General features: G+C 49.0%; 12 protein-coding genes across 12 annotated transcripts; 5 read left to right on the forward strand and 7 right to left on the reverse strand.

Annotated features, from left to right (window-relative positions):
- Positions 1–837: 837 nt before the first annotated feature.
- Positions 838–2845, forward strand: N7516_002932 (MDR family MFS transporter; the record flags this gene model as incomplete). Its single annotated transcript, XM_057215652.1, has 7 exons — positions 838–954; positions 1011–1144; positions 1207–2000; positions 2052–2241; positions 2291–2356; positions 2410–2463; positions 2515–2845. The coding sequence occupies 7 exons, from the start codon at positions 838–840 to the stop codon at positions 2843–2845; spliced, it is 1686 nt and encodes a 561-aa protein (XP_057077535.1).
- A 370-nt stretch (positions 2846–3215) lies between these two features.
- On the reverse strand, positions 3216–4178 carry N7516_002933 (Short-chain dehydrogenase/reductase SDR; the record flags this gene model as incomplete). The annotated part of the gene is made up of 4 exons (XM_057215653.1): positions 3216–3223; positions 3277–3577; positions 3632–4053; positions 4115–4178. The coding sequence occupies 4 exons, from the start codon at positions 4176–4178 to the stop codon at positions 3216–3218; spliced, it is 795 nt and encodes a 264-aa protein (XP_057077536.1).
- A 384-nt stretch (positions 4179–4562) lies between these two features.
- Positions 4563–5471, forward strand: N7516_002934 (SDR family NAD(P)-dependent oxidoreductase; the record flags this gene model as incomplete). Its single annotated transcript, XM_057215654.1, has 2 exons — positions 4563–4912; positions 5009–5471. 2 exons carry the CDS (start codon positions 4563–4565, stop codon positions 5469–5471), a joined length of 813 nt encoding a protein of 270 aa, XP_057077537.1.
- Positions 5472–5665: 194 nt separating this feature from the next.
- Positions 5666–6571, reverse strand: N7516_002935 (class II fructose-bisphosphate aldolase; the record flags this gene model as incomplete). The annotated part of the gene is made up of 2 exons (XM_057215655.1): positions 5666–5944; positions 5981–6571. The coding sequence occupies 2 exons, from the start codon at positions 6569–6571 to the stop codon at positions 5666–5668; spliced, it is 870 nt and encodes a 289-aa protein (XP_057077538.1).
- A 354-nt stretch (positions 6572–6925) lies between these two features.
- Positions 6926–7985, forward strand: N7516_002936 (SMP-30/gluconolactonase/LRE family protein; the record flags this gene model as incomplete). The annotated part of the gene is made up of 2 exons (XM_057215656.1): positions 6926–7611; positions 7682–7985. The coding sequence occupies 2 exons, from the start codon at positions 6926–6928 to the stop codon at positions 7983–7985; spliced, it is 990 nt and encodes a 329-aa protein (XP_057077539.1).
- A 439-nt stretch (positions 7986–8424) lies between these two features.
- Positions 8425–10113, reverse strand: N7516_002937 (Zn(II)2Cys6 transcription factor domain-containing protein; the record flags this gene model as incomplete). Its single annotated transcript, XM_057215657.1, has 3 exons — positions 8425–8496; positions 8560–9216; positions 9277–10113. The coding sequence occupies 3 exons, from the start codon at positions 10111–10113 to the stop codon at positions 8425–8427; spliced, it is 1566 nt and encodes a 521-aa protein (XP_057077540.1).
- A 414-nt stretch (positions 10114–10527) lies between these two features.
- Positions 10528–12327, reverse strand: N7516_002938 (FGGY-family carbohydrate kinase; the record flags this gene model as incomplete). Its single annotated transcript, XM_057215658.1, has 2 exons — positions 10528–11565; positions 11623–12327. 2 exons carry the CDS (start codon positions 12325–12327, stop codon positions 10528–10530), a joined length of 1743 nt encoding a protein of 580 aa, XP_057077541.1.
- Positions 12328–12809: 482 nt separating this feature from the next.
- N7516_002939 (aldo/keto reductase family protein) lies at positions 12810–13935 on the reverse strand (the record flags this gene model as incomplete). Its single annotated transcript, XM_057215659.1, has 2 exons — positions 12810–13271; positions 13327–13935. 2 exons carry the CDS (start codon positions 13933–13935, stop codon positions 12810–12812), a joined length of 1071 nt encoding a protein of 356 aa, XP_057077542.1.
- Positions 13936–17664: 3729 nt separating this feature from the next.
- N7516_002940 (uncharacterized protein) lies at positions 17665–19351 on the forward strand (the record flags this gene model as incomplete). The annotated part of the gene is made up of 2 exons (XM_057215660.1): positions 17665–18099; positions 18752–19351. 2 exons carry the CDS (start codon positions 17665–17667, stop codon positions 19349–19351), a joined length of 1035 nt encoding a protein of 344 aa, XP_057077543.1.
- A 768-nt stretch (positions 19352–20119) lies between these two features.
- N7516_002941 (uncharacterized protein) lies at positions 20120–20335 on the forward strand (the record flags this gene model as incomplete). Its single annotated transcript, XM_057215661.1, has 1 exon — positions 20120–20335. One exon carries the CDS (start codon positions 20120–20122, stop codon positions 20333–20335), a length of 216 nt encoding a protein of 71 aa, XP_057077544.1.
- A 963-nt stretch (positions 20336–21298) lies between these two features.
- On the reverse strand, positions 21299–23644 carry N7516_002942 (E3 ubiquitin-protein ligase; the record flags this gene model as incomplete). Its single annotated transcript, XM_057215662.1, has 1 exon — positions 21299–23644. One exon carries the CDS (start codon positions 23642–23644, stop codon positions 21299–21301), a length of 2346 nt encoding a protein of 781 aa, XP_057077545.1.
- A 753-nt stretch (positions 23645–24397) lies between these two features.
- On the reverse strand, positions 24398–27384 carry mfp (putative peroxisomal multifunctional beta-oxidation protein (MFP); the record flags this gene model as incomplete). Its single annotated transcript, XM_057215663.1, has 4 exons — positions 27131–27384; positions 26852–27079; positions 26577–26775; positions 24398–26520 (listed from the first exon to the last, which is right to left on the reverse strand). The coding sequence occupies exons 1-4, from the start codon at positions 27284–27286 to the stop codon at positions 24398–24400; spliced, it is 2706 nt and encodes a 901-aa protein (XP_057077546.1). The 5' UTR covers positions 27287–27384.
- Between the last annotated feature and the right edge of the window lie 79 nt (positions 27385–27463).

Consider the following 27463-nt stretch of genomic DNA (forward strand, 5'->3'; position numbering starts at 1 on the left):
CACAAGATTGAAGAGCAACCTTCTCGGGTGATGAAAGCAGGTATGAGAAAAGAAAATCCCGGGTCACTCTAGGCAAATATACAGAATGAATTTCTACAGCGGCCACCACATGCCCCTCCATCCTGTTGCGTCTTTCTTGGCATCCAAAGAGATACGAACGTAAGATCTACTCTTACTCCACCAGTGAGTATCCCGCTACACGACTCAATACGAGGGCTAAATGCCATAGGTAGAAGATGTAAGCCCTGGAAGGTTGCTACTATGATGAACAAGGAAATCGCGTGGAGCGATCTCAGGGATATCGATGGAGTCCAGGTGTAGATCAAACCTTGCAAGGCAAGCCTCTGTCTCACAATAATTGGACATAGAGCGGTTGAAAACGGAACATTTCGCACCCACAGCTGCGTCAGGGTCTGATATTCTTAATGTCGTACCTTGCAATGTTCTAGAATGGAATTATCCATGTGACATAGTTTGACAAGGTCCTTAGGAATGGAATCAATAATCCCACGGGTCCTCACATTAAATCTTTTTTTTTTATTAGCTGAAGATATTGTCCTAAAGGGGCTGAGGGCTGAGTACCTTGAGAGTGTTTGAGAATTTTTTTTTTTTTCAACTTGGACATGCAGATCTTCTGTCAAGGTGCTCAAACTAAACGCCGATCAAATGCAGCCAATGCATGGAATGCATTAATAAATTACGAATGTGAAGAAATGAGCTTGTTCTTCCGCCTTGACCTCTTGACTGAATTCTTTTTTTATATCTCTTTTTCTCTTTCTATCGCGTTTTCGGGTCCTCGGCGTCTGTTTGCGTTCTGTTCCTTCATATCAACACATCATGACAGGGGTACTCCAAAGTTCGAAGCCAACAGAGGATGTCGCGGTTGAGAAGAATGGGACTAATGTCACTTTCAATGAACAAACTAATTATGTGCCTAAGCGTACTATTATCACGGTTAGTGAATGCGGTAACAAGCAATATATGGCCTTGCTAATGTCACCCACTCCTAGATATTCCTAGCATGTTCCAGCGTTGATCTCCTGGCATTGATGGACCAGACGACCCTGGCGGCCAGTTTGTCTATTATAGGAAATGCATTGGGAGCCAGCGATCAGACATCCTGGATTTCGGGCGGTTATTTCGTGTGAGTGCTCTTTTCTCTTGCATTCATGATACTATTCAGTCAAACTAACATTCGCGACACAGAACATCAACATGTTTCCAATTACTATATGGAAAACTATCTGACATTTGGTCTCGCAAGCTTGTGCTCTTCGTCGGCCTAGCCATTTTCTTCTTCGGGTCATTGGCAGCTTCGCTTGCGCAGACAGCCACGCAATTGATTGTCTTCCGTGCTTTCACCGGAGTTGGTGGCGGTGGTCTCATGACAGTCGCGCAGATGATCGTCAGCGACGTTGTCCCTCTCCGTGAACGAGGCAAATATCAAGGTATTCTAGGTGCCGTCGTTGCTATTGCGAATGGCATTGGTCCCGTCATCGGAGGTGCACTGGCTTCCATTTCAGAAGACTCGTGGCGATGGATCTTCCGCTTGAACCTACCGCTCACTGCATTAACCACGTTGGCTGTTTTGTTTTTTATGCCCCTTCGGAAAGTCACGGGCGACTGGAAAGTCAAATTGAAGGCAATTGATTTCTTTGGTGCAATTCTGGCTCTCGGGGGGACTTCGGTCTTGCTGCTTGGTTTGACTTGGGGCGGCGGCGAGTATGCATGGAACTCGGCGCATGTTATTGCGACTCTGGTCGCTGGGTTCGTCATCTCTGTTGCTTTTATTGCGTGGCAGTGGAAGGGCGCGTCTACACCCCTGGTTCCAATGCATATCTTCCAAGGTCGGATTGTGAACGGCGCGTGCTTGACCATGTTCATCAACGGGTGGAACTTTCTGGTGCAAGTCTACTATATTCCCACTTTCTATCAGCTGGTATTTGGATATTCGACGGTGAAAGCGGCTGCAATGCTTCTACCTATTACCCTCATGCAAAGTACAAATCCTCTTCTCCTTGGTTGTGTTGCCGTGCTGACTTCCTTCACAGCTATCAGCAGCACAGGCTCCGGTCTTGTTGTGCACTGGGTAGGTCGTTATCGTGAATGCATTCTTTTTGGGTGGATTATCTGGGCTGTTGGCCTGGGGCTTTTCTCTACACTTGATCAGCATTCGGGATTGGGAAAACAGATTGGGTATGGCATTCTGACTGGTGTCGGGGTTGGAAATACTCTGCAGCCGTACGTGGTCCCCTATCCTGGCCCAATAAATTATGCTAACTCCGCGTAGCTCTCTTATTGCAGTTCAAGCTGGTGTTGAAAGACGGGATATGGCCGTGGTAACTTCATTCAGAAAGTGAGTGACGCCCACAGTGATGCAAGCGATTTTATGAAAATAACAATAAGCAGCTTCGTACGAAACCTCGGCGGCACTCTCGGGCTCGCTATTGCCGGTACTATCATGTTAGTGTTTTTTTCACATCTGTTGGTTTGTTCTCTTATTAATCGATACAGAAATAATATCGTCTCGTCGTCCATCTCAGTTCTCAATCTCGACGCATCTCAGTCCCGCTCTCTGCTCTCGAGTCCACAAAATTATCTTTCAAAGTTATCTGCAGAAGATGCTGAGCATGTCCGTGATGTACTGACGCCGGCATATCAAAAGGGATTCCGTATCATCTTCATTGTCGGTGCATCCCTTGCGACATTTGCTTTCTTTTTGGCTGTTTGGTTGATGCCACAGGTTGGTTTGAACCGAGCGGACGATCAAGCTCTGAAGGATGAAGGGAAAAAGCGACTCAATGGAGAGTTGGACGAAGAAAAAGAGGGAGCTAGGTCTAATTGACTTTGACCAAAAGAACCGGAGCACTCTATGGGCGACTTTGGCTCATAAAAGCATATAGACTATTATTTTAATCTTTCCTTGTATTTTAATAGAAATGATATATATTCAAGACCAGCCTTCAACACCGTTCCCAGCGTGCTTATTCCCTGTACTATACGATAACCCATAGATGGGGATTATGATGATGCTGCCTAATATATAGAATCCCTCGATCATGATACGATCTCACCTACGGTGTAATCCTAATGGATCTCTTGGGAATTTCCTGAGGACAAAATATATTGAATGGTCATTATCTCATTGGAACAGAATAGAACAGGGAAATAAATCACGTTTAATTTCGTTCACACCGTCAGACGTTTATTTTTGTTTAACAGACTATCCACGTTAGTACCTTCTTGTGATCATGTCAAGGTATTGGAATTACTTACTGCCAATCACGCCGTTCACTGGAATGTCGATGGAAGTGGTGTAGCTGGCGGCCTCGCTTAGGAGGTACACATAGGCACCACCAAGCTCCTGGACCTCAGCCAATCGAGGGAAGCCACCATAGTACTTGAGCTGCTGCTCCCAGTCCGGTTGTTGAGGTACCCAATATGTCATAGCGGTGTTGACTAGGCCAGGTGACACGCTATTGACCCGGATGCCGTACTGCGCCCATTCCATGGCCAAGGTGTGGGTCATGTTGCGAACACCGGCCTTCGAGGCACCGTAGGGAGCGGATGGAACGCGCTGATGGGGGTGTTAGTATTGAGTGGATAAGAGTTCAAATGGATAAAAGCGTACTTTGTTAGGACGGTAAGAAGCCATAGAAGCTGTAAAAACCACGGAACCCTTGATTCCCTGTTTGATAAATGCGCGGGCAGCGGCACGTGCGGTATAAAAAGCACCGAAGAGGTTGACATTAAACAGAGTCTCAATATCCTCCTTGGTGAAGTCAAGAGCAGCCTTGTGGTGGGTACGCCCGGCATTGACGACCATTCCGTGTAGAGCACCAGCCTGTTCGATGATCTTATCAACTGCAGCGGTGATAGTGGCCTCCTCAGTCACATTGGCAGTGACGGCAAAGAGCTTATTGGGGTATTTCTTCGACACAGCAACAAAATCTTCTCCAGTCTCGCCAATGTCAATCGAGTAGACCTGAGCTGCGCCGTTATCAAGGCAGCACTCAGCAATGCCCAACCCTATTCCGCGGTTGGCACCGGTAACTAAAGAATTATCCTGTTAGCTAGCCACTCTCTCTAGACCTTCAATTTCCCAAACACCTACTCGCAATCACCTTTCCATTCAGAGCGACTTGAGTCTGAGGGACAGGAGTTTCATTGGAGGCCATGATGGATGATGTGAAGATAAATGTGTTTTGGGTAAAGAAAGATGCAGATGATTGACTTGAAGATTTGACCGAAAGAAGTCATCTTTATAAATGTACGAAATATCGGCAAGGCTCTTATGTGCCCGCGAAACACCTCATAGTCCAAATCATCGCATATACTTGGAGAGTGATGACTCGAGACGGGTGTTGGAGAAGCGCGGGGATAACGTGGGGGATAAAGTGGATGTGTCCCCGAGACGGCGCTGTGTTGTCCGTTCACTTGAAGCGTCCGATTCCCCAAGCTGAGGGCTTGGAATTCAATTCACATCTTGTCTCAACTCATAATAAATTCAAATATTCTTGAATGTTTTTGTCTTTCCACTTTCCCCCTACTCAATTTATACAATGGCTGCGCTACCCGCTTGGAACCTGCTTAAAGGCAAGACCGCCGCTGTAACTGGTGGTACTACTGGAATCGGTCGCGCGATTGTTCTGGCGTATATTACTCAGGGATGCAATGTCGCCGTGAATCACTTGGGTCTGGCCAAGGATGAATATCTTCGTCACAGTCTGCTGGAGGAGGTCAAGGCAATTGAGAACACAGGCATTAAGGCGGGAAAGATCCTCGAGCTCCCCGGGGACGTGACCAAACCAGAGACAAGCACCGATTTAATCCAGGAGGCTGTCTCACAATGGGGGAAATTGGACATTTTTGTTGCCAATGCGGGTGTATTTAAACCAGCAGAGCTTTTGAAGTAAGTCAAATGGCCGTACCTCGGTGATTTCGAGCTCTGTGGTTCCTTTTCCGCCCATCAAAGCCGATATGCTAAGAAAACAAAACAAAAAAATAGGATTGAACCGTCTCTTTTAGACCATACTGTCGATGTCAATATCAAAGGCACCTTCTACTCTTGCCAAGCTGCTGCTCATCAAATGGTGAAACAAGGGCACGGTGGTTCAATCATCGGTGTTTCTTCCGTTAGCGCTTTGCTGGGTGGTGGGTTCCAAACCCACTATACTCCTACCAAGGCTGGGATTCTCTCTATGATGCAGTCAATGGCCATCGCACTTGGAAAAGATAAGATCCGGTGTAATGCCCTGATGCCTGGCACCATCGGAACCTCGCTAGCTGCCCATGATATGAAGGACCCTGTCAAGATGGCCGCCCTTGAAGAGCGTATTCCTCTTGGTCGAATCGGAGATCCGAATGATATGGCAGGCCCGGCAGTTTTCTTGGCTTGTGAAGAGATGAGTCGTTATGTGAACGCAACGGGATTGCTGGCAGACGGTGGAATGTACAGTAAATTGCAGTGAATATTGCAGTGAATATTGCAGTGAATATATAAACGGATGAGGTCAATTTATTATCAAAAATACAGAATACACAGTTCTTCCATGCCAAATCTGTTAAGATATCTGGTGTAAAATCACTTAAAAGAAATTCAGGATTCAACCAAGCGTTTCTTTCAATATCTTCCAATTTATTTACAACTTTTACATACTTCATTTCATGCCTTACCGGCAGAGCCGCAAATTTCCATCCACTTGACGGTCAGATTGGCGACCTTCTGAATACCCTCCTCGATCAGTTGAGTGTGCGTAATTTTATCCACGTTCGCGCGAAGATGGTCGTAGTAGTCGTCCAAGACGAGGCGGTTGACGTTGATCTTGCTGACACCCGCAGCCACGCAGCGCTTCATTAACTCAGGCGAAAACCCATTGTTACCATGTAAAGCTAACCTGACTCGACCATTTGCCTGGCTACGGACACTCTTGAATCTAAACAGCTATTAGTGAATGGGATCAATAATGTCTTGTCTGACTTGCCTTTCAAAATCCAATTGTGGCCCTTGCGGCCCATACTCGCCGTGGACATTCCCAAACGCTGGAGCAAGCACGTCCACACCCGTGCTGACGAACTCATCCACCTCCTCAGCTGTTGTCATGCACGCTTCCAATCCCGCAGTATCCATTACACCATCCTCTCCACCTTCAATGCGACCTGGTTCGGCCTCGGTAGCCTTCTGCCGTTCATTGCAGTACCGCACCAGTTCGCGGGTCTTCTTCAGGTTGACTTCCTTCTCGTAGTGGGACATGTCAACCATGATACTGTCGAAGGGTAGCTCCGCTGCTCGCTTGATTATTGTTTCGGATTGTGCATGGTCGAGGTGTATGCTAATTGGTACACTCGCACGCTTCGCGGCATCTGCGGCGGTGCGCACGAGCAACCCATCAGTGATCTCGATCGCCCAGGGAAAGAATTGGATGATGAGGGGTGAACGAGCTGTCTCGGCGGCCTGTACTAGACCTATCACATGCTCAATATTGTAGGCTATGGCGGCGATAACTCCATACTGCCCGGCTTCAGCGTTCCGCAGAATGGTGAAATGAGTATTGGATTCTTTCCACGACATTTTGAGAAGCTGAGATAATCGCGTTTTTGGCAGGAGTCAAGGTTATACCTAGTATAGTGAATTTGAATTGAAATGGGATTGGAACACAAACATTGTGACTGGGCTGATCGAGTTAGTTTATAGATTCAACATAAACAGCCGTGACTGGGGATAATGACCCCGAGACGAGGCGAGATCCACCCTCAGGGTTTCTCCGTGGAGAAGGGTGAGGGTAAATGAGGTAGGAGATGAAAGATCCCGCATCAACTTCGCCTATTCAAATAAGCCAAACTTTGATTTCCTCGTCTTGCTCCAAAACATATGCCAGTCTGTGTGTCTTCATCGCGCGGGCCCGCTCCATCACTATCTCACAAGATGTCCAACAACGCCATTTCCTTCACGACCCATGACCAACGATTCATGGCGATCGTTGGTTCGTCTCCAACAGCAGAGCTTCTCGCAGAAAATAAAGACTATCCGTTTGCTCACGAAGCCGGGGTCTTTTTTCCTGGCACCAGTAACCTCTTCGTTACCAGCAACCGGTGCATTGGCCCAAACGGACTGCAAAAAGTACACATTACTCGGGTCGATCTGAGTAAAACGCCAATTACCTGTGAGGAGATTGCTACTGAAATTCCTATGGGTAATGGAGGTATCAATTATGATAAAGACTACGTTCTCTTCTGTGCACAAGGGACTATGACTGAGCCAAGTGGACTTTACCGGATGTCTACAATTGCTCCGTACAAGTCGGAACTATTGAAGGGTGATTTCCACGGTCGACCATTCAACTCTGTCAATGACGTGGTGGTACATACGGATGGCTCAATCTGGTTCACCGATCCCATATATGGCTCTGAGCAGGGTTATCGTCCTTCGCCGCGTCTACCTAACCAGGTATACCGGTGGTGTCCCGATACTGGGGCTATTCGTGTGGTGGCCGATGGTTTCGGGAGACCAAATGGTATATGCTTCTCTCCGGATGAGCAGGTTATTTATATCACCGATACGGACCGGGTACATGGAGACGGCAGCATCGATGACCAACGAGTATCCTCCATGTTAGTTAAATGCGATCTCCTTGGGTGATTGAAGTTGAATTCAAAGAGCTGATACTGCACTTTTGTCTAGTTATGCTTTCGACGTGTGCACCATTCACGGGGAGCCATTTCTCACAGACCGGCGGCTCTTCGCCATGGCAGACCAGGGCATTCCAGATGGAATTAAGTGTGATTTAGAAGGAAATGTATACAGTGGCTGCGGGGATGGAATCAATGTTTGGTCCTCAGGAGGTGTGCTCTTGGGTCGAATCCTTGTTGATGGAGGCGTGTCGAACTTCTGCTTCGGCAGAGACGGGGAAATCTTTGCCCTCAATGAACATCGATTGTGGCGGGTCCAGTTGGAAGAAGGAGTAAAGGGGGCATTGCTTCGATGATAAACTGTGGGAGATGTTACTATGTCAAAAAACCCACGACAAATACATTAGTTACAAATATTCACAAGAACACCGGTCCATGAGGAAAGATATGAAAAGACACGAACAATGCTGGGAACACTTGCAGTCAGCCTAAAAGGACTTTTGCATCTTCCAAATCTGCTGCAGCTCAACTCCCATAGATTTGACTGGCCAGCCACTTCGTTCCCGACAAGCCTCCAAGAGCTCTAGAATCGTGCTTCTAACATGGGGTTCTTGTGTAAATATTCCCGCTGTATCTGCGTAAGCCCTGCCTTCTTCCAATTTGTAAAATAGTACATACCTATAAATAAAGCCTGTGAAGACATTATGCTAGAAGCATTGTCCTTCAACGTCATACCAATAGAACATATTCTCTCCACGCAGCGCGTTATTGTACTTTGTCGCTCAAGGTGTCGATTCAACCCGCCAAAGCTGGGTTCATGAGATACCAAGAGAAGACACGATACGTTGAAAAATTGAACGGCGACGGCTGTATGATCAAATTAGTTTGGTTCCACCGGCCATAACACGGAATCTATGTAGAATAACATACCAAACGCGGGTGGGCTAATCCATACAGGCTGAAAGCATGATGAGGCCTCGTATGACCTAATCGGCAGGGGGAGAACTCAACAGTCAAATGCCGTTGCCAGTCTTCCAGCATGTTCCGAAGTCGCATTGCCTCATCAATTTGATGCTGGATGTTTTCTTGGGTTGTTTCGGTGGCGCAGTAACTAACCACCTTTGCGGTGATATAGATGGAGCGCGTAGCGAGCTCGTGCGGTAATAACACAGAGAGAGGCTTTTGCGGAACCCAAAACGTAAAGGTCTTGCGTTTCTCGCGGAAAGCTGCCCAGATATCCTGGCACAGCCATGCCCACCAGACGGCCGATTTGAGCCCTCCAGTTTCTCCGTGTATCGTTTGAGACCTCTGAATCAAGAAGACTCCTTCTAGGTGACGTTCCCAGTCATCTGTAGAATTGTCAAGCATTTCATAAGTGGAAATTATCAAGGCGGTTGAAAGCAGCTCCAGGCTAATCTTGTAAGCACTAGATTGCATCGCCCTTCCCACGTAATGAAGAGTTTGGTAGTAGTATTGAAGAGCCTCTTCCGGCTTGCCTGTAATGTTTTGATCATCTAGACTAGGGTTCAAAGCCAGGTGCCGAAAAGAAAGAGCTAATATAGCGTTTAGAAGCCCAGCATTGCGCAACTAAACACCAAGTCAGTTTTTTAAACGAAAAAGATCTCCGTTTAGTAGGGCCCAACTTACCGCTAGGTGCACAACTAATGTGGAGAATTTGTTCGTCGGGTCAAAAAGATCGATCTGCGAGGGAGGATTATCAGATGAGGGTACACCAGTCAGGGATATGGTGCTATGACCAACCAATGGGCTAACTTGATGTACAAAATGTTCGAACAATGTTTGTTCTGCTGGTAAGAGATTTATTGGCTCCTGTGACTGCCAAACCTGCCCCTCTGTCAACGAACTGCTTTCAGTGAAATGGCCATCCGTCACGTCTTGACTGGCCGAGCTGCCAGAAGGGCCATCCAAAACCTGAGTCGCTCGCTGTAGCGAGCTGGGCTGTGTCGGGCTATCACCACTCTGGTATCCAAGCGAGAGGCTTTGGCTCTCCAAGGAATCAGAGATGCCATCGCTGGGAAACCCACTTGCTAGTAAGCCTAACCATCGTACCGCCGCCAACGATGAGGTAGATGGCGACAAGTAATCCCCATGCATGCCTCCTGAACCCTGACTCGGAATCCCCTCGTTCTCCAGTCGATATTCCAGCATGGCGGACGGAGAAGGATTAAGGATCGCTTCCGAAGCGGTCCTGGCATGATCAGAGGCTCCATGCGGCTGGTAGTGCACTTCGCCTGGGTTGTGATCACTTGATACATGTTCAATGTTCTGTTCTAGAGGCGGTGTTTGTTGCGGTGTTTTCTGCTGCGGTGTTTGCTGTGTGGTTGATAAAATGGAGAGGTTCTCAGGAATGACCTTGTTGGTGGCTGCAGAGTCGACGTTGTGTCGGTTCGAGTTGGCGTAATCACAAATCTTATTCTTTTTGGTACAGGGGCCGCATGTCGGTTTAATTTCATCACACTTCATATGCCGCTTCCGACATGTGAGGCTAAATAGGCTGCGTCAAGCAAGGCACGACGTAGTTTGAACACAAAGGACCTTACCATCCGTCCTTAGTCCGCAGCCCACGCCCTCGGGACTTTCGCTTACGTTGCGATCTGGCAGGCAAATTTGGACTAACCATTGAGTCATTATTCCATGTATTACATATACCCTCTGGGTTAAGAGTCCAATCCATTCTAAATTGTGCCGTTTGCTAGTTAATGTCCTCGTCTCGGGGAAGCTTATGAGATAAGCGCACGTGACCTACCCCACACCCCCACACTCGGCTCCAGGCGGGGTATGTGATTATATAAGCATTTACCCCCCGGCCAGGGGTTAAGTAGTTAACTAACTACCTGGGTATGACCTCTGTTGGGCAGAAGTAATTTCTGAATAGTTCTACTCTACCGCAGATGTTCGTTGATCTATCAAATCCCGATACTCACGCTGTTTGAAACACATGTCCAAGAATACCTCATATTTGGCCTGGAAGAGCCTTTGCTCATCCGCATCAGCCGTGGGGTCCAAACGTCGACCAGGCTTGCTCATTTGGGTCATGATACTCCACAGATCCTTCGATTCCCCGCCCGATCCCTGACTGGCGGCCATAGCTGCCAGCATAGCAGCACCGTGGCAAACAGCCGCATGCACATATTCTGGAACAATTACTGGCATTTTGCAACAAGAAGCAATCAAGTGAATCAGGAGGTCGTTGAGTGTTTGTGATCCAGACATGAAAATAGTTGAGATCTGATACCCACGTTCGTTCATAGTATCCACAATCTGACGTGTTTGCAATGCTATAAATTCCAAGGCCCCGTAATAATGGAGAGCGAGATTTTTGATTGAGGTATCACCTCTCAACCCGATGACTGCGCCTCTCATTTGCGCGTCAGCAATAGGTGAGCGGTTTCCCCATAAGTCACCGTAGAAAAAGAAATGTTTAGCCAACTCGGACACATGGGCACACTCGCTCTCCTTTGCTTGTTCACGCAGGTAGTTATTCAGAAAATCGTAAAGTGAAATGCCGGCATCCCTCGCTTCTGTCGCTGTTTTCAAGTATGCAGGATGGCTTTCAACAACATGTCGGATGAGTTCACCGGTTGCCGACTGGCCTCCTTCGGCAACATACGCTCCAGAGAATAGGACATCCCGATACGGGCCCCAGACTCCAGCAACGAACAACTCATCATTCGTCATCGCCAGGTGACAAGTGGATGTTCCAGCAACCAATGCCAATCGGTGCGAAAGATGTTCTCTGTCGTCGATCGGACCATCTAGTCCAAGGTCAACTTTGGCACCGACTGTACCTATCCAGCCTGCGTAGGCGTCAATGACCCCGCTACCAACAGCGATGCCGGGTGAGAGCCCTAACTCCTCAGCCGCCTTTTCGTTTAAAGGTCCGACCCGCTCGCCAGCACTAAGATATCGGCCGTTCTATCAAAGTTGTGGTGAGCTTTGGTTTGAGCGGAGGAACTTTTTTTTAACACATACCTTGCCGTTGATACCACCAATTTGAGCATAGTCATCGATGGCAAGATCCTCAAGGCCAATCTGATTCAGAAACTCCAGCTGCCAGCCTTCTTCGCCGTAGTTTGTGCCGGCTGCGAGGTAGCCCTGCTTGCAAACCACGCTGCAGTAGCTTCGAGTCTTTTCTCCAGTCGCTAAATACGTGAGGGCATCTGCAAGATCGTAGAACTCGCAATCCCGAAACTTGCTCGGATCCATATGATTTTTCAGCCAGAGGATCTTGGGCATCTCCATTTCGACTGACATGCCGCCCCCTACATACTGGAGCACAGGGTGACCAGTCTCATTGATGGTCTTGGTCTCTGCCACTGCGCGGTGATCCAGCCATAGAATTACGTTCTGGTCACTACTGCATTTTGGGCCACACACAGAGACCGGATTGTTGGTCTCTTTGCTGAAAACAGCCAGAGAGCATGTGGCATCGAAAGCAAGACCTCGGATACTGGATCGCTGCAAACCTGCTTCCTGTATAGCTTGTTTGACTGCTGCACAGATGCTATTCCAGATGTCTTTGGTCGATTGTTCATAGAATTCCGGATGTGGTTGCCATGTTTTGATGCTCTGGGAAGCGAGACCAACAATATTACCCTGGTGATCAATGACACAGGCACGCGCACTGCCCGTACCTACATCAATCCCAATGTAGTGAAACTCAGTGTTGCCAGCCATGCTAAGAGATGGATATAAAACTTTTCCGAGATGAGAAGCTGTGTATATGTTTGTGCAAATCTAATAGAAATGGCATTCCATTGCACCAAAGATGCGAATGTCTCCAGGTTGGAAACTGACAGAGTACATCAACGTACGTTTTCGTTTACATTTAGATCTCGCCTGTTGGGATTTTCTCTGATACAGAACTCCCAGAAAGGTATGGTGGGGTGGCCCCCGAGACGAGGATCATCGAGACGAAGGACATCCACGAGACGGTGGTAATTGCCGTATCCTAGGCCCCATAGTAACACCGTGGCTTTCTGATTTCTCGCAACCGGCAAAGAGTATTGGGTCTGATGATTGTTGATATGAAAAGAAATCAAGATGGAAACTGAACATAAATAGGTCTTCCCATGTTTCTGAAGGGTGGAGGTCTACAGTGAAAACGTTTGGCTGTTCAAAATGGTTTTCTCCAAGCCTGATTTTGTGGAAGAAAATGTCTAGTGAGTGCGTCCCTTCACAGTGCCGTCAATACCTTCCAAATCACTATATAGGCGCCACTCGTAGTCCAAGCTAGGATCATTGAAGCGAGCCTTCGCATCCAAAATTGAAATTTGTGCCATATCCTCAGGCTGCAGCTCGAAGTCGGATTCCAGGTTCTGCTTCACCTGCCAATCCACAACGCTTTTGGGGATGACAGAGCGCCCGCTATTGATACCCCACGCAAGTACCACCTGGGCCGTACTCTTGCCATACTTCTCAGCAATTTCTTTCATGGTTGGCTGATCGATGACCCGCTTCATGTGTGCAATCTCCTTGGACCAGCCGGTCTGTCTGTAGAAATCGTTCATGTTACCCAGCGGGCTGAACTGGACGACGTGAATTCCCTGTTCCTTCAGCCACTTGTTGAATTCTTTCTGCTGCAGATAGGGATGGACCTCCATCTGGTGGACTGCAGGTACCTGTAAATGGAATTAGCTCAATTCAAAATTTGCGATAGATGGAGGAATCACATACGGTGCCGGCCTTCTCGAGCAACGTCTGAATCTCACCCTTACTGAAGTTCGAGACACCAATGGCCTTGACCTTTCCAGTCTTGATGACCTCTCCCATCACTTTCCACGTATCCATAAAGGTGGTCTCGCCGCGGATAATCCGGCCTTCGGCGTCCCGAGGGAATCGATCGGCCCCGCGCTTGAAGGTACAGGGGTAGTGCATCAACAAGAGGTCAACGTAATGGGTATCCAGGTCACGGAGTGAGTCATCCACAGCACGCTCCACGTCTTCGGGATGGTAGTCATTGCACCACAGCTTAGTACCGACAAAAATATCTTCGCGGGGAATACCGCTCTTCTTGATCCCCTTTCCCACCTGCTTTTCAACGTTGTAGACACGAGCAGTATCAATCAGGCGTATGCCTTTTCGCAGCGCTAGGCTGACTGTATCTTCCTGAGAATCTGGGTCTTGGAATGTGCCAAATCCCAATGCAGGGATCTTCGCACCGGTGTTGAGTGTGTAGGAGGTTGCACGGGTGACGAGCCCGCGAGTAGTAAAAGCGGATCGAGTTGGGAAGAATGACTTTCTTAACACTGCTACTCCAGCCGTTCTAGCTGCAAAACAAGCCATTGTCCGAAGGGCTGACTGAGAAGACTGAGTATCAATTCTTGAATTTCGCCGAATTGGATGGGGCAATTCCGCGAGGTTTCTGGCTGACTTTGGTTCAACGAGGGAATAGCAATAGCAAATACTATACGCAAGATCATGGTATTTCCATGGCAATTAAATTCTCCCATATTCAAACCGTGGAGCTTTCAATTCCGAGCTACCCCAATTGAAGTGAAGCTAAACAAGGGGCTCGTGGCGGGAAATGGGCGCGAGACGGGGACTCACCAGCTCCAAGATCGCTCCGGAAGACATGACGATGTTTGTGGAGTCCGTTCCCCACATTTCCCCGGAATCATAAGATTAGCTTTCGAGAGTCCCACCCGTCTTCAACGGGGGAGCCAGGGTTCCTTCTATGACATAATGACGAGTACAAAACGTGTTGGGAGAGTCCCAGCCTCAAGACCCCGGGGATTTGGAATGCCTTTGCCATGGCAAGGTCAATTTGCTTCTCCTGGAGTATACAGGGGTACGTATATCAATTCCCTAAATTTAATCTTCCGTCGGGTGCAATACAGCAATATCTCCACCGTTATACGGTTCCCACGGCCTAGTGCCACTATGTTTCCTAAAGAACAGTTCCGTGATTAGGTCGCTATAATGCAATATATTCGAGACCAAACTTCAATCCCAATTCCTTTCATCCTTCACAAAAATGAATAATCCTCCGCAATTGAGTCCTTTTTTAGTATAGGATATATCCAACATGATGGGAGTATTTATGATGTTCTTAACACGTCGAAATGGCTAAAAGCAGATATTGCGAAGTTTTGACCGCAGAATTAGTGAGACCAAGCTAGAGGAGGCTCTCTAAGCTATCACTCTACCTCCAGGGCCCGGATTGACTCTCTAAACCAGGTTGATGATTTCAAGGAGTTAGCAGTCAATCCCTATTTACACCGATGAATAAACTGGTTGACTAGAGTCGCTATCCTATTCTAATTTACCGGGATCCGGATGAACACACTCTATTCACCAGAAGAAGGGCGTGTATCATGTGACAGGGTGAAGCTATAACGAGGGTAGTTATGTGTCAAATAAATAAAATTGGTTTAATTTCAAGAGTTACCTAGAGGGCATGTTGGATTATATAAAAAAGGGGAATGTTTAACTAGCTCACGATGTTAGGGCATTCTAGAACATGTATGTGGTTTTATTCTGTCAGAACACTTTACTTTTTATAACAGCATATCCCATAACACTAGACAGTCTCCATATATATGTGCTCTATGACAAAATTCTTCAGTTTCGGACAAGATCACCAGGGCACCATATGATATAACCCCCCACAAGGTCAACGAATCGACCCAATCAATACCTTGGCGATCAATCCAGAATTAGCCTCAGTCGATATCAGGATTTCCCTTCTTCGAAATACTGCAATGCTTTGATATGAATTTGGGGGAATTTTCCCGCGTAGGTCAACTGAGACCTCCTAGCCCGAAGGAATGTATCTCTTTCGATAAGGCAGGAATATACCGGTATCACAAGTAACAACAGCAAAAGCACCTGGGCACAAGCAATGGCTTATAGATCCCAGTCTAGTATGTACCAAATATTTTACAAGGTAACTAGGCAATGCAAAGGCAATGCAAAGGCAATTGCGGAAGGCTCTGGAAGGCTCTGGGGTTTACCTAGGTACCCTGGCTCCTTCCCTTTTGGGATCAATCCGTCACCTAACGCAGCTTCCGGAAGGTGAACCTTCCAAGGTTGGAAGGTGCGAAAGGCTCTGGAAGACTCTGGAAGGCTCTGGGGTTTACCTAGGTACCCTGGCTCCTTCCCTTTTAGGATGCAGTTTCCCCAAGATCCTTAAGCCATTGAGGCCATTGGAAAAGGTATAAATACCCCCCTCCCCCCCATTTCTCTCTTCTTTTTTTTCTTCCTTCTTCACATCTCTTATTTTCTCTGAGTCTCCACCTTACACCTTTCGGACTTTCCATCATGACCTCAATCTACTATGGACCTTCCGCCTTAGGACCTTCCACCATGGACTCATCTACCTTGACCAACTTCCACTCTGGTCACCATCCACCTTGACCACCATCCACCTTGACCACCATCCACCTTGGCCACCATCCACCTTGGCCACCATCCACCTTGGCCACCATCCACCTTGGTCACCATCCACCTTGGTCACCATCCACCTTGGTCACCATCCACCTTGGTCACCATCCACCTTGGTCACCATCCACCTTGGTCACCTTCCACCTTGGTCACCTTCCACCTTGGTCACCTTCCACCATGGTCACCTTCCACCATGGTCACCTTCCACCATGGTCACCTTCCACCATGGTCACCTTCCACCATGGACCTTCCACCTTGGTCACCTTCCACTTGGTCATCACCATGTCCTTATATCATGGCTGTCTACCATGACCACTAGTATTCCTTGTGACGTCCCTCTCTTCGTCCCAAAAGACGAGCCTTACTAACTAGTTTCTAGTAACCTTGATACCCTATTTCAATCATCCATTCAATCATCCAAACCAACCATCCACTTCAATCAACTATCCACCTCAATCAACCATCCACTTCAATCAACCATCCATTCACTTCAATCAACCAACCATCCTCTTCGATCATCCATCCTTTTCAATCATCCAAATCAACCATCTAGCTCAATCAACCACCCATCCATCCACTTGAATCAACAATCCAACTTCAATCAACTATCCACTTCGATCATACAAATCAACCATCCATTCACTTCAATCAATCAACCAACCAACCATCCTCTTCGATCATCTATCATTTTCAATCATCCAAATCAACCACCTACCTCAACCACCCATCCATCCACTCCAATCAACCAACCATCCTCTTCGATCATCCATCATTTTCAATCATCCAAATCAACCACCTACCTCAACCATCCATCCATCCACTCCAATCAACCAACCATCCTCTTCGATCATCCATCATTTTCAATCATCCAAATCAACCACCTACCTCAACCACCCATCCATCCACTCCAATCAACCAACCATCCTCTTCGATCATCCATCATTTTCAATCATCCAAATCAACCACCTACCTCAACCATCCATCCATCCACTCCAATCAACCAACCATCCTCTTCGATCATCCATCATTTTCAATCATCCAAATCAACCACCTACCTCAACCACCCATCCATCCACTCCAATCAACCAACCATCCTCTTCGATCATCCATCATTTTCAATCATCCAAATCAACCACCTACCTCAACCATCCATCCATCCACTCCAATCAACCAACCATCCTCTTCGATCATCCATCATTTTCAATCATCCAAATCAACCACCTACCTCAACCACCCATCCATCCACTCCAATCAACCAACCATCCTCTTCGATCATCCATCATTTTCAATCATCCAAATCAACCACCTACCTCAACCATCCATCCATCCACTCCAATCAACCAACCATCCTCTTCGATCATCCATCATTTTCAATCATCCAAATCAACCACCTACCTCAACCACCCATCCATCCACTCCAATCAACCAACCATCCTCTTCGATCATCCATCATTTTCAATCATCCAAATCAACCACCTACCTCAACCATCCATCCATCCACTCCAATCAACCTCAATCAACCATCCACTTCGGTCATCTATCCACTCTGATCACAACCAGTCTGGCCGTGGCGGGCTTCGGCTTCAGGACAATCGGCTGACTGGTGGAACCACTTCGAATACCCCTTCCATGAATGACTTCGATCCCCCCTCAAAACCCCGTCGATCAACAACACTCACCAGTCTGACCGTGGCGGGCTTTGGCTTCAGGACAATCGGCAGACTGGTTGCAACCACTTCGATCATCCAATCCCACTTCGATCCTCCACCTCGATCACGCCTCCCCTTCGGTCCTCCATCCACTTCAATCACAACCAGTCTGACCGTGGCGGGCTTCGGCTTCAGGGCAATCGGCAGACTGGTTGCAACCACTTCGATCATCCAATCCCACTTCGATCCTCCACCTCGATCACGCCTCCCCCTCGATCCTCCATCCACTTCAATCACAACCAGTCTGACCGTGGCGGGCTTCATAGCTTCAGGACAATCGGCTGACTGGTGCAACCACTTCAATCACTTCGATCACACCCCCCTCGAAACCCCCGTCGATCAACAACACTCACCAGTCTGACCGTGGCGGGCTTCATAGCTTCAGGACAATCGGCAGACTGGTGCAACCACTTCGAATACCCCCCTCTATGAATGACCTCGATCCCCCCCTCAAAACCCCCGTCGATCAACAACACTCACCAGTCTGACCGTGGCGGGCTTCATAGCTTCAGGACAATCGGCAGACTGGTGACAACAACTTCGATCCTCCATCCCACTTCGATGCCCCCTCTATGAATGACCTCGATCCCCCTCAAAACCCCGTCGATCAACAACACTCACCAGTCTGACCGTGGCGGGCTCCGGCTTCAGGACAATCGGCTGACTGGTGCAACCACTTCGAATACCCCCCTCCATGAATAACCTCGATCCCCCCTCAAAACCCCGTCGATCAACAACACTCACCAGTCTGACCGTGGCGGGCTCCGGCTTCAGGGCAATCGGCAGACTGGTTGCAACCACTTCGATCCCCCCTCTATAAATGACTTAGAACCGTCCCTCGATCAACAACACTCACCAGTCTGACCGTGGCGGGCTCCGGCTTCAGGACAATCGGCTGACTGGTGCAACCACTTCGAATACCCCCCTCTATGAATGACCTCGATCTCCCCCTCAAAACCCCCGTCGATCAACAACACTCACCAGTCTGACCGTGGCGGGCTTCATAGCTTCAGGACAATCGGCAGACTGGTGACAACCACTTCGGTCATCCACCTCCACCATCCATCCCCCACCGCTTCAACTACTTCAATCATAACCAGTCTGACCGTGGCGGGCTTTGGCTTCAGGACAATCGGCAGACTGGTGACAACCACTTCGAATACAACCCCCTCCATCACCCCCCTCGATTCCTCCGTCGATCAACAACACTCACTCACCAGTCTGACCGTGGCGGGCTCCGGCTTCAGGACAATCGGCAGACTGGTGACAACAACTTCGATCCTCCATCCCACCTCGATCCTCCACCTCGATCACCCAATTCAATCCCGACTAGTCTGGCCGTGGCGGGCTCCGGCTTCAGGACAATCGGCAGACTGGTGCAACCACTTCGAATACCCCCCTCCATGAATGACCTCGATCCCCCCTCAAAACCCCGTCGATCAACAACACTCACCAGTCTGACCGTGGCGGGCTCCGGCTTCAGGACAATCGGCAGACTGGTGACAACAACTTCGATCCTTCATCCCACTTCGATCATTCATCCCTCCTTGATCCTCCACGATCCTCACATCCTCATTGACCACCCAATTCAACCCCAACCAGTCTGACCGTGGCGGGCTTCATAGCTTCAGGACAATCGGCTGACTGGTGCAACCACTTCGAATACCCCCCTCCATGAATGACCTCGATCCCCCTCAAAACCCCGTCGATCAACAGCACTCACTCACCAGTCTGACCGTGGCGGGCTTCATAGCTTCAGAACAATCGGCTGACTGGTGGCAACCACTTCGATCCCCCCTCCATAAATGACTTCGAACCGCCCCTCGAACAACGACATCCACCAGTCTAACCGTGGCGGGCTTGACAGCTTCAGGACAATCGGCTGACTGGTGGCAACCACTTCGAATACCCCCCTCCATGAATGACTTCGAACCCCCCTCGAAAAATGACATCCCCCAGTCTGACCGTGGCGGGCTTTGGCTTCAGGACAATCGGCAGGCTGGGCAATCAACCTTCGATCATCGATCAACAACCCACAATGTGACTACCATTTCCAATTGTAACCACAGTCTTTTCAAATAACACCTTGACAACCATCTTCCAATCAACCATCTTGACAACCATCTTGACAACCATCTTTACAACCATCTTTCAATCAACCATCCTCCATCTTGCCAACCATCCTCCAATCAACCATCCCCAATGATCTTGACAACCATGACCATTGACAAATTTCAAATCATCATCTTTGAATCATCTTAACAACGATTCACAACGGCCATCCTCCACTGAAGATCTTCCACCCACACCACCATGAACCTTTCATTTGCAGCTCTTTGCTACAAATACGGACCTTGTATCATCAACATTCTACCATGACCACCTTGATCCATCATCGGCCTTCTACTATAGGCACCATGATCACTACCAGTCACCACCAGCCATCCACATTAACGACCATCGGCCTTTCATCATCGGCATTCCACCATGAGCCCTCATTGGTCTTCTACTATGGGCCCATGACCGCCATTGGCCTTTCATTGTTGGCTTTCCACCATGAGCACTATGACCACCATACACCTGGCTCATAACAGCTGTTCGTCAACTTCATGAACAAACAAATCTGCGATGACTTCCCTATCAAGCCTGTCCCTTCTCGTGTTCAACCCTTAGGGTCAAACCAACAACAAAAACAATCCTGCAAAGTCGCCTGGTCAACCAAACTTCTACCAGACTTCACAATCAATCAAATATGGACTCGCAATATTTTCTCGGTCTTCAGAAAAAGCTCGTAACCATCCGAGCAATGAGAAGTGGCCTAACAAAGTTTCTTCTTCCACCAACTCTTGATCCATGCTTCAACATCACATCATCCAATCATTGATCAAGTTCACAGCAGATTGTGCATCGACACACGCTACAGTCAATGGCCAGGAGAGGTTTCCTTCCTCGGCAAGGTTCACAATCAACAAGCCACTCATATTGAGCAGTGCTTCCACAATTCCGAACATTTGGTCAACACAACTACTGTTGGGTGGATATTATATCCATCAAATGCATCATGGGGGTCTTCAGTGGGGGTCGTCATTGGGTTTCAGCATGTGTTATTGCTATAGTTTTCAATGTTCTACCTCTCTCTCGTCTGTCCTTCACAGATTGTTTTTCTGAGCATCATTTGCAATTTAAGACATATTCCAGTTTATTTCTGCCTCTATACCTCTAGAATAAATGTATCCAATGTAGGACGGAATAGAAGACACTGGCCTCGAAAAAATGTCATTAAAAAGAAAGTAAGGTTAGTCGCTGCATCTTGACGGTAGTAAGAAGCCGCGCAATTATCAAACAGGAGTAGGGAGTGTCATCAATCATCACATCGTCTGAAACCCTCCAAAAGAAATTCACCGCGCCAACCCAGATACTCTGCGTAGAGTACTGGGGAATAAAAGGGAGAAGAGAAAAAAAACGCCATTATTGCAAAACACAACCGAAATTAAAAAGCAAGAAGAGGGGGGAAAAAAGAGATTGAAAAGCTGTAGCCGAAGGTACGCACAGGATCATACGTCCTCAACTTCGACGACCCGCTCCACAATCCAGTCCGCAAAAGCCTGGCCCTCGAGTTTCCACCGTCCATCAGCCCACACATCACTGAACCAGTAAGCCCACGGCTTACTCGAAGATGTAAGCTGCAAATCCCAAATTGAAGCTGTGGCACGGCGATTCGTCGAGTGATTATCGGCCCCTGCCGAGAGATCATGATTGACGTTGCGGAATCCAGCAGCCAAAGTTGGGTTGCTGGTATCGGAATCGCCTTTCCTGATCCGCCATTCACGCTCAGCTTTCTCACCTGCACGGCGGGCGACCGCTTCCTCGTCTTCTGCTTGGTAGAGATTGCATTTGGTGCATTCTGTGCAGCGGGACCCAGGGTTGATGCGGAAGTGCTCACAGAAGTGTTTGTAGCCTTCTGGTTCTTCAAATTCATCGTCATCGGACAAGTTGTCTGCCACCTGCTCATCGTCAAAGGGATCGTGGGGTATATCGGCCGGGCCATCAAAGGCACCTAAGCCGCGGGGGGCACGAGCAGGCGCGGTTGTTTGTATGGGTGGGCCTAATGCCTTGCGGCATAGGTAGCACATGGAGTAGCCACAAACACAAGTCAGTTTGTTGCAACCTGAGGACTTGACGAATGAGAGGCAGCAGCGGGGACAGGTGCGTTTCACGGCGGCAGTGCGGGCAGCCTCGACGGTAGCGCGCAAGTCCAGGAGTAACGGCTCATGGCACACATGTGGATCTCGCCACGATTTATGGCATGTCATGCAGCTAATGCGTGAGCATGAGGGGTTGGCACAAGTGAATCGTTTAGGTCGGATGTTGAGGCAAAGGTTGCGAATGGCATTTCCGAAGACCGCTGTTACGGTGGCTGGGTCCAAAAGGAGTAGAATAATAACAGGGATTACGAGTAGAGGGACAAGGTCAAGGAGGAGGAGGGTCATCAAAATCGTCGGAATAATGCCACCGTCACGACGGAATCGCCAGCGGACACCATGGGGTGAAGGATGGTAGACTGGGTCGATTTCAGCATAGGAGCAGAATGGACATCTAACGAGCTTCAATTGAGACTTCATGAGTGCCTCAGAGGAGAGCCGATCTTCGAATTTGCGGTACGTTTCAAAGCCAGCAGTGTCAAGAAGAATTGCTTGCTTGACAATCTCTGGATGAAGACATCCCTCGCACGACCCGATGGACAATGGCGCAAGACACTTCAAAGTAGAGCGCTCTAAATCAACCGACTTGCCCCAGCCCTGCCCAAACAGCGCTTCATAGACAGTTCTTTGGATGCAGTGGTAGCAAATGATGTGGATGTTTGTTGAACATGTCGCGATCTGCTCAAATGTCACGTCGGCGAAACAACACTCGCATTCGTAAAGGGCATTGAGTTCTTTGGCTTCCTTCTCATTCAACTCTGAAGCAAATCGGAAATCCTTATCATGCTGCTCTGCACGCTTCTGCTGCAACAGTGGGGCCAACAACATCTCGTGGAGCTCTGCATCCAGTTCGTTGCACCCGGTTTCCTTCAGAACAGGAACAAGTTCCCCGTCTGGTCGACGATGCCAGGCCAGAAGCGGATGTTCTTCACGGTCCTTCTTCCGCCTAAAGGATGGGAACATGCTGTTGAATGTCGCGCGCCATGTCCGACGCGACAGATCCCGGAGCGTTGGTCGAGCCCGAGCATAGCTAAAATTCACTTCAGCTAGAACAGCCTCCACTGTACTTTTGTTCAAACCACTATATTCTCTTGTCATGGCTATCCGCACAGCGGCCTTGTATTCGTCGGACCGAAACCGCTCATCGGGAGGGACCAGGCCGCCCTTGCCAGCGTCATGCCGAACAAAGTTATCGCCTCCAGGGGATGGGGGAGCATTTCCCTCTGCCTCGGCTTCAGTGGTTCCTTCTGGGAGATTCCAGCGCCCCGAAACCCATTTCTTCTTATGCCTGAGTAGCTCCTCCACACACACTTGTAACCGGCTCTGTCCGTCAAAGCGTAGCAGCAGCTCGCGGAACACCTCTATCTGTACATCGGGAAAGATTCGAACCAGAGTCTCAAGTGCGGTATTGAGTTCCTCCTGTTCCCGTTTGTGTTCCTCTGTTTCGTGGGCCGAGAGCTGGACGGGGCCGCGGGATCGGGAGGTACTGCCAAAAGGGTTATTTCGTAACGCCTCGAGGGTGATGGAGTAGCTGCTGGGAGAGGATTCAGTCTGTGGTAGGGATGTCTTTCGGGCATTGCAACTGGACGAGGAGCTGGTTGAAGAACCGGAGGCTGACTTTCGGTGAGATTGCGTGCCGTCGGCGGGGCGGGATGTGGAGGATTTGGAGAAACCAGGAACTGGTAGCGAGAGCACCATGATTGTACAGGGTTTACATGGTTTTGGAATATGAAAGTGTCAGAGGATATCAGAAGATGTCAGAAGAGATGTCAGGAGAGGTGTGGGGGGTGTGGTTGGATATAAAAATGGGTGTTGAAGTAGTCCTGGAGCCTAAAATGAAGAATGAAGGATTTGTTACATAAGACGACCTTCCGCCCTTTTTCTTCTTCTTTTTCTTCTTCTCTTTCTTTTTCTTTTACATCTCCCTCCTATGATCTTTCTATTTGCTAGTTAACTAGTGATCTCTTCTTTTAAAGCAATATCACATACACAGAGTGTCTCGTTGAGAGTGCAGAATGTCACTTGATTGCGATATATCAACCCACACCACCCGGGCATACGATACAATTGAACAAGCAAATGAAATCTCAAAGATCATATGCTCCTTAGGAATACAGTTCAAAAGAATCAATGTAATGTCAGACAATATCACTAGAATAGCACAGAATTTACCTGTCTTCTGACCCAGGTTCTTGAAAGTAAAACATATGTGATTCACTTTGCCATACCTACACAGTCGTAGATGGATCAATACATATATATCTATCAATGGTGTAGTTATATTTATGTAGTTACCAAATTCAGATACATCTCATTGGCCTCATGGGAAAAACTAAAAACAAGAAAAATCGCAGGTAGTATATACAAAAAAAGAAAGAAGCAACAGTCTGATCCAAGTGTTCCGGCTCGCTTTGCCAATGGGAATATCGCTTCAACCAAAGTTTTCATATTTTACAGCTTGGCCTTAGCGCCCTCCAGGAGCTCTGCACCGGCGCCGGTGATGGCAGGCTTGCCAGTCTCAACAACGGTGGCCTGGAACAGGACGGTGTTGCCCTCCTTCCACATCTCAGTCTTAAGGGTCTGGCCAGGCAGGACAACACCCGCGAAGCGAACCTTAAGGTTCTTGTAGGGGCCGAACTTGGAGAAGACAGCCTTAGACGACACACCGAGTGAGCACAGACCATGCAGGATGGGGGTCTTGAAGCCGCCGACCTTGCTGAACTCGGGGTCGATGTGGAGCGGGTTGCGGTCACCGTTCAGGCGATACAGCGCTGCCTGGTCCTCAGAGGTCTTCTCCTCAATCACGGCATCGGGCTGGCGCTGCGGCGCCTTGTACGGAGCAGTGGCAGCCTTGGCACGCACAGCAGTGGGCTTGGAAGAGCCTCCGAAGCCGCCACTGCCGCGGATAAAGACGCTGGACTCGTTATAGAACAGATCCTCACCGGTCCTGGCATCCTTGGTTGTGAACCCGGCGACGACGATCGCTGCGTTGCCCTTGTCGATAACGTCAATGAGCTTGGGATAGGTCAAGGTATTGGCGGTAGTGGGGATGGGGAACTTGCGAACCTCCATGTACTGCTCACCGTGGAGCAGCATCATGGGGGAGAAGTCCTTTACTAAATCGTCCATGTTCCAGGGAGTAGCGGTGTTGAACCAGGGGACGACACCATACGAGGGAAGGGCCTGGAACTGGTCGTTGTTCTCGTAGACCAGAGGCAAGTCGGTGCGCTTGGCGCCCAAGCTGAGGTTGTACAGGATCACATCGCGGTCCTCGTAGTTGAAGGGAGTACCCTCGCTCGAAAGGGCCTTGGCCTTCTCGATGTTCTTCAGGATATCGTTCTCGCTAGAAGCATCACCGTGCACGCGGTTAGACATGTTAGCCATGATCTTCTCCGCGCCGGCCTGACCGTCCTCGGGGTGATCAGCGCGACCGTCATCGAAGTTGGTGATTTGTTCCCAGTTACGAACCACCTCCTCGGGCGTCAGCTTGACGTCCACGGGGAAGCCGTGGCCGCCAGTGCGCTGCCAGCGGGTGCGGCCGAACCAACCGCTACCACACTCAAACAGACCCTTGGTGGAAGGCTCAGGGGCCATATCAGAGCACAGCAAGACCACAAGGGGGGCAACATAGTCGGGCTTGAAAGCCTGGACCATCTCCTCGGGCATAATGGTACGGGTCATGTTAGTACCCGCATTAGGAGCAATGGTGTTGACCTTAATATTGTACTTGGCACCCTCCAAAGCTAGAGTGCGGGAAAGACCCAGGATACCAAGCTTGGCAGCAGCATAGTTGGCCTGGCCAAAGTTGCCGTAGATACCGCTGGTACTGGCAGTGTTGACAACACGACCGTACTTCTGCTTGAGGAAGTAAGGCCAGGCAGCCTTGGTCACTTTGTAGGTACCACGGAGGTGGACATTAACAACGGAGTTCCACAGGTTGTCATCCATATTGGTGAAAGCCTTGTCGCGCAAGATGCCTGCGTTGTTCACCAAGATATCAATGCGACCAAAGGCATCAATGGCGCTCTTGACGACGGCATCGCCGTCCTCGCAGTTGGCCTTATTGCCAACAGCCTTACCGCCGAGCTTTTTGATTTCCTGGACCACCGGCTCAGGGTCAACAAGATCGTTAACCACAACGGAGGCACCGAGCTTAGCGAACTGCAAGCAATAGGCACGGCCGAGACCGGCACCACCTCCAGTGACCAGGGCAACACGGCCCTTGAAATCGGGCTCCTCTCCAGGCTGAGCGCTGGGTGTCTTCAGGCCATCTTCCAAAAAGGCCATGAAGTCAGCAGGGCCAGTGGGATATTCGGGCTGAGAGAAATCGTTGACATCGTTCCACTTCCGGGCGATAGCACCAGGGGTCAGGGAGTCATCGGTCTTCAGGAGACCACCCTTAGCTCGCTCCCAGCGGAGCTTAGCAACGTGACCACCGCCGACCTCGTAAATACCACCAGTCTCTGTGGTGTTAGATGAGTGCACGAGGGCAGCGACCAAAGGAACCACCCAGTCGGGCTTGAGGTTCTCCAGAACATCAGGGGGCATGACAGTTGCAGTCATGCGGCTGGCAGCTAATTTGGGGTTAGCTTCCCCAGATTCATGAGTTGGGGTTTTGTAGCTTGCTTACCAATGGGGGCAATAACGTTAGCAATGATGTTATACTTGGCACCCTCCTTAGCCAGGGTCTCGGTGAAACCGACCTGGCCGAGCTTGGCCGCAGAGTAGTTAGCCTGGCCGAAGCTGCCGAATAGACCAGCAGCCGAGGCAGTGTTGATAACACGGCCAAACTTTTGTTTGCGGAAGTGAGGCCACGCGGCTCTTGCACACTAAACCAAGAATTGGTCAGTTCCTGCTTCCATAACCTGTTTTTTTTTTTTTTTTTATGTGTCCGAGGATTCTCACTTTGTATGCACCGTAGGTGTGAACTCTGTTGATCAGATCCCAATCGGCATCTTTCATGTTCTTAAAGCTAACATCCCGCAGGATACCAGCGTTATTAAGCAGAATATCAATGCGGCCGAAGGCCTTAATAGCGGTCTCGATGATCGCATCACCGTTCTCGACGCTGTCGTAGTTGGCGACGGCCTTACCGCCAGCGGCCCGGATCTCGTCGACGACAACATCTGCGGCCTAGAGTAGCTATCAGTGTCTGTCTTTCTAGTTCGGAGATATTGCACATACCTTTCCTGACTTGCCCTCACCCTTGTGAGAAACACCGAGGTCATTCACAACGACATTTGCACCCCTTGAGGCGAAGAAGAGAGCATATGCTTTCCCTAGACCACCACCGGCACCGGTGACGACCACCGTTTGGTTATCAAATCGCAACTCGGACATTTCTGTATATATCCGAAAGTTAAGTGGATAATAGAAAGAAATGAAAGAAGAAAGCTGGAGAAGAGGAGAGTTTAAAGCAACTCGGCAAGCTGGAGAACCTCGGCACGTTTTTGGGTTTTGTAACGAAATCTTGGGGTATCATTACAATGGCAGATCGGTCCCGTATCACATGCCGTA

This window comes from Penicillium verrucosum (genome assembly GCF_028828655.1).
Source record: "Penicillium verrucosum strain IBT 35672 chromosome Unknown utg000001l_segment0_segment0, whole genome shotgun sequence".
Classification (NCBI taxonomy): Eukaryota; Fungi; Ascomycota; class Eurotiomycetes; order Eurotiales; family Aspergillaceae; genus Penicillium; species Penicillium verrucosum.